At 63.5% G+C, this 5760-nt stretch overlaps 1 protein-coding gene across 1 annotated transcript; it reads left to right on the top strand.

Moving 5' to 3' along the window:
* The first annotated feature begins 3530 nt into the window (after positions 1-3530).
* LOC102266179 (lymphocyte antigen 6 family member D) lies at positions 3531-5070 on the top strand. Its single transcript, XM_005897606.2, has 3 exons — positions 3531-3582; positions 4343-4441; positions 4625-5070. The coding sequence occupies exons 1-3, from the start codon at positions 3531-3533 to the stop codon at positions 4858-4860; spliced, it is 387 nt and encodes a 128-aa protein (XP_005897668.2). The 3' UTR covers positions 4861-5070.
* Positions 5071-5760: the final 690 nt, after the last annotated feature.

The raw sequence follows: 5760 nt of genomic DNA, 5'->3' as shown, positions 1-5760 counted from the left end.
TGCCTGGCCTGTGCCGAGTCCTAAAGCTCGGTTGAAGGAATGAAGGAGAGGGTGAACTGGGCACCTTGAGGTGGAGGGAAGTCTAAGGGTACAGCTGGGTGATGCTGCCCCTGTAGTGGCCTGCAGCTGAAGAAGCCTGTCCCGGCACCGGGTTTTAGGGGGTCCAGACTGGGCCTGACTCGCCCGCCCCGGTGCCCACCCTCAGCCCAGGATGGGCCTGGGGGCCTTCCCAGGGCTACACTTCCAGGAGGCCTGGGTTGGCCACTGTGCTGCGCTGAGCCGGGCCCTTCCCTCTCTGGGCCACCCTCCTGCTCTGTGGTCCTGATCGCCAGGAGGTCTGGGCCCAGTCCTGTCCCGTGCCCAGGCTGAGACTGGGGAGGAGGGCAAGGAGGCAGGGAGCAGGCAGGGGCAGGGCTTGTCTTGGCTTCCTGGCCTGCTGAGTCCAGGGAACAAGCAGAGCAGGGGGGCGGGGGAGGGGTGGTTCCCCTTCAAGGCCTCTCCTGGCTATCATGCCTGCTGGTACCATCAGGCCAGGGACCCAGGCTGACGGGAGGGCTGGGGCCCAGAAAGCAGCAGGAGGAAGGGAAGGAAGGGCTACTGATGGTAGAGAGAAGTGCCAAGTTCTGCCCACTCCCAGGTGACCTGGTGCCAGCCCCGTCCTCTCTGGCCCCTCATTTCTTTACCAGGAAAGAGGATGAAAGACCAACTTCAGGGCTCCTCTCTCCCCTGAATCCTGCCTCCAAGACTGTAGTGGCCAGGTCACTGCCTACAGGAAGCCCTCCCTGACTGCACTGTCCCGGTAACTCCCAGTCCTCTGAGAGCTCTTGTCATCGGGATCACCCACTTTCTCCCACAAGTAAAGGGTATCTGGCCTTGATGTTTCTGCTAGGAAGCCCCCAGGAGAGGCGAGAGCCCTGTCCAGGGCAAAGGCCTCCTCCCCACAGAGCAGGGTCCAACGCCACCTCTGCTCCAGTGAGCAGCCCTGCCACCAGGGCACACAGCCACCGCCCCGGAGGTGGGCACAGGGTACAGGGACCCCAGCCCCACGTGCGGGGATCCCACTGCCCAGCGGCCTCATGCGCAGACTTCCACTCCCAGCCTCGACTGTGCGGTAGCACGGGGCTGACAGGAAATCCAATCCCCTAAACTTGTTTTTCCAGCAGTGTCTGTGCCCCCGGGCCCACGTGAGTCACCGGCCCCTCCTGCGTTCCCCAGCCCTGCCAGTCTCCGCCCTGTCACTGCTCCCACTTCCCAGGCCTTCTGGGCCCCCTCCCTCCCGCTCCTGCCTCCTGCCTGTGGGGAGGCCCCAGAGCATGGGGTGACTTTCTCTCTCTGGATCAGGGCATGAGAGCCCCACGTTGCCCCCTTCTCAGTCCGGACCCCCAAACAAGCCCTGGGATCAGCCCTCAGGACAAGCAGCCTTCTCGGGCTCAGCAGGCTGAGTGGGGCTGCCTCATGGGCTCTGGTGCCCCCCTCCTGTGCCCCGGGGTCCCGAAGGCACCGGAACACTCCCTCCACCTTCAGGAGGGCTCTGCAGGCCCCGTGCGGGCAGGCAGTGCCTGCTTGGGCCCCCAGCTCTGTGCAGTCCGCTGCAGTCTGACTCGGCCCCACCATGGCAGGGAAGAGCAGAGGCCAGCTCAGCCGTCTGCTCGCCGGGGGCCTCTGGGAGGAGAGGCCTGAGCCGGTGCCTCAGGGAGCCTTGGGCAGGCCCTGCCCCCAGACCTTCAGGGGCGTGTCCATCGGCAGGCCCATCGGCAGGCTTGCTGCTGGCGAGGCCCGGGGCTGACCTTCGTCAGTGCTCCAGCCCCACCCGCGGTCCTCACGGCCTGCCTCTGTGCGTCTCACCCACACCACCCAGCAGGCCCTCCAGGAACAACAAAGAAGTGGTGGGGCCCCAAGACCAGCAAGGGGTTCCCTGCTGGCTCAGACGGTAAAGAGTCTGCCTGCAATGCGGGAGACCTGAATTCGATCCCTGGTTTGGGAAGATGCCCTGGAGGAGGGCACGGCAACCCACTCCAGTATTCTTGCCTGGAGAAGCCCATGGACAGAGGAACCTGGCAGGCTACAGTCCATGGGGTTGCAAAAGAGTCAGACGTGATGGAGCGACTTCACTTGTACTTTCAAGGCCAGCAAGTGGACAGAGAAACCTGTGAGCAGAGGGGCAGGGGGGCAGGAACCTCTCGAGAGGCCCGAGTCCCTCCTGTGAACACTGCAAGAGTGGGATGGTGGTGCGGATCTGCTCGGCACCCCCAGGCAAACCCTGCACCAGATGGGCCCCTGGGCCTGGCCGGGAAGAGCACATTGCCTCTCAGGACCAAAGCAGACACAGAGAGCACCCGTCACAATGAGGGCCTGACTCTTCCCTCCACACCGCCCCTCCCCAGCAGCCCGGCCCTTGCCCCTCCTCTGCCACTCCAGGTCCCACTGGATCACATGCCCCCGCCAACTGTGGTGCCCACCTCTCTGCAAGCACATCCAGCATCCACAGCCCTGCCCCGAGGGCTTCTCCGTCCCCCTTTCACCCAGGTCCAGACAACTTAGTGAACGCTTTGCTTCCAGGTTGAGAAACAAGGACATCACAGTCAAGAGCCATTCCAGCCATCCAGGGCAACCAGGAAGGAGAAGGATACCTGCCATCCGGCAGCCACCGGGCTGCAGCCGCTCCCCCGCAGTGAGCACTGAAGACACTGTGATAGCACTGAAGATACCCAGGTCGCTGAGGTGCATATGGAAGGAATGACCTCAGCAAGCCCAGACTGTTACATCTTCCCATACAGAGGAAAACCTGAAAAGGCTTAACTCGAGATAACCGGTTTTCTTTAACTCACAAGAAATACTTCGGATGTTCAGACTACACGCCTTGTGTTACAAACTCCTATATAAGCTGACTCCTCTCTGCCCTGCTCCTTGGAGCAGTTCTCTCAGGGTCAGTTGAGGTGCTGCCCTCCAGGCCTGAAGTCCTAAACATTCCCACCAAATAAAAACGTGTGTGTGTGTGTGTGTGTGTTAGTTGCTTAGTCATGTCCGACTCTTTGCAACCCCATAGACTATAGCCCACCAGGCTCTCAACTATCAGGTTGTGACTGTTTTTTAAGTCGACGCTGGGGTCTTTTTCTCAGGAGACCTGGTGGTTGACCTAGCAACCCTGAGCCCCTGGAGCCCAAGAATCTAGGGCCTCCTCCCACCCCGGCCCGACATGGCACTGGGCACCCCCAGGGCACCTGCACAGACCTGGGATTCTGTGACCCTATCTGAGGGTGGGGGTCGGAGACAGCGACCAGAGCTGGGCAGAGGGTGAGAGCAGAGTGAGCTGAAGACCCAGCTGACACCTCTGTCTACAGCCTGACGAGCGGGAGGGGGCGGGAGGTGGAGAGGGACAGACAGCCCTGCAGCTGGCAGGCAGGGATGTGCTGGGCTGGAGGGTGTGGGCCAGGCAGGGTGGGGCAGGTCCCGCCCCTCCCACCAGCACCTGTCCCAACTATAAGGCCTCCAGAGAAGGGGGCCGCCAGTGCTCCCAGAGGCGCCCCAAGATGAAGACAGTCTTGCTGTTCCTCGTCGCCTTGGCTGCGGCCGCTGGGCCAGGTGAAGGGCTGGGTGGGGGCTGGGGGAGTGGGAAGCCAGGCCCTGGAAGCCTGGAGTGGCTTCCCTCTAGGCACGGAGAACCCTGGGCTTGCGGGGGCTAGAACAAAGTAAACCCCGCACCTTAACTTGGTGGGATCACAGACTTACAATATTTCAGAATCAGAGAATCTTAGAGTCAACCTAGAGAATCAGATACGCGGAGAGGGAGCAATGCTGGGGGTTGTCTTGATATGCTTCTCCCCGAGAAAGACAGAGGCCAGAGGCCAGCCCCAATGCCCTCCCAGGCCCCAGGGCCCTCCCAGGGTCGCCCATCCCCCTGCAGGCTCAGCATGGCCAAACTGACAGTCCCCAGGGTGCCGACTCAGCCTCAGGTCCTCACCGTGGGCTGCCCGCTGTGAGACAGTCCCCGGGGAGGGGACAGCAGCCAGGTCCTGTGAGCTGCTGTTAGCACACCCCAGAGCCTCTGAGGCCCCTGGGGAAGGGTCTTCAGTGCAGCCATATTGGCCGCCTCGCCAGTCCTCTAGAGACGCCCAGTGCTGGACAGCTCCTGGGGAGGGGCAGGCGCCAGGGCCCCAGCCGATGGGGACGTTACCTCCTGCCTCCCGGGGCTGTGTGCAAGATGTGAGCCCCGGTGGGGCCCGGGGACCTCAGAGCGATTGGCCCAGGGCAGGGGCAGCAGAGAGCTCTGTCTAGCAGGGGTCTCCCCAGCCTCTCTGGGAGGGCTCCCTGGAGTCTGCTGAAGCCCTGGCTCTCTCCCCAGCCCAGGCACTCCACTGCCACGTGTGCACCAGCTCCAGCAACTGCAAGAAACCGCAGGTCTGCTCAGCCAGCTCCAGCTTCTGCAAGACTGTGATCAGGGGTGAGCCATCTGGGGGAGGGAAGGAGGCCCTGTGGGGCACCCTGGGGCTTGAGGATCATCCCTGGGGAGGCTGGTGGAAGAGATCTCAGTGACAGTCTGGTCCTGGTGGCGATGGAAGCTGGCACTTGGGAGGCCCTGGGGGATGGGGTGCCACCTGGCCTGACCTCGCCCACCCATCCCCAGTGGAGCCTCTGTCTGGGAACCTGGTGGAGAAGAACTGCTCGGTGTGGTGCACGCCCATGAACAACCAGCAGGGCCAAGTCAGCAAGGGCCAGGAGACCACCCTGTGCTGCAATAGCGACCTGTGCAATGAGGCTCTGCAGAGCTGGCAGAGCGCCGCGCCCGCCCGCACCAGTGCCCACCTCGGCCTGGCGCTGGCCTGCGGCCTCCTCGCCCTCCTCTGGGCCCCTGGCCTGTGACCCCCAGAACCAGGGCCCCACCCCCTCCTCTCCCTGGCCAGGATGGAGGCTCATGGAGGCTCAGACACCCGGGGCTGGGGTCTCTGCAGAAGGTCTGGGGCCAGGCGGGCGGCCCAGGGGCAGGAAGAGCTGAAGGCTTGGAGCCGCCCTGGCACAAGACAGGCGCCTCCCTCCCAGAGCAGCGGGGTGGGGGAGGGGACAGGAGGCCTTCCGCTCCCTCCTGATTTCATCTTCATCTGTTTGGTTTCTGTTTGTTTTTCTATTCAAAGCCCAGCGTTGGAATAAATGACTGAAAACCAGTGTGGTCGTGTGAGTGCTATTCCGGAGTGGAGGGGGTGGGGGGCGGCGGTCATCCGCACACACAGGCCCCCAAGTCCCAGGGCTTGTCACCCAGAACCAGTTTTGGCAGCATGCACAAGGCCTGAAGTGCCGCCATCACCCTGCCTTGCTGGAGGGGACATGGCCCTCCCCAGGCCCCTCCTCTGCAGCCCCAGACAAGGAAGGCCCTCCTGAGGGAGACCTGAGAAGCAGGGCGCAGGAGCTCGTGGGTGCAGCCGTGATGGGCAGGCCAAGCTCTCCACCTGACTGCCTGAGACCACCCGGGGGAACACCCCGCCCACCCTGCCAGCCCTTACCCAGGGCCCACATCCAAGCCCTGCCGGCCTAGGGTCTCTAGGATCCCGCTTTGTCCTACCAGGTCGTCTTGAGCAAGACCCTTCTGCTCCCGGAGCCTGGGAGCCCTACGCGTGCCAGCTGCGCGCGCCCGGGGAATCCAGCGCGTCGCAGTGTCGGAGGTCCGAGGTCCCGGCGCCTGGCCGAAGCTGGCTTCTCCCTCTCCGCCCTCGCAGGGCCAGCGATCCGGCCGCCGCTCCTTCTGCGTCGGGAATATTCCGAGGACCA

This window comes from Bos mutus, chromosome 14 (genome assembly GCF_027580195.1).
Source record: "Bos mutus isolate GX-2022 chromosome 14, NWIPB_WYAK_1.1, whole genome shotgun sequence".
Lineage (NCBI taxonomy): Eukaryota > Metazoa > Chordata > Mammalia > Artiodactyla > Bovidae > Bos > Bos mutus.
This window is presented reverse-complemented; position numbering and strand designations above follow the sequence as displayed.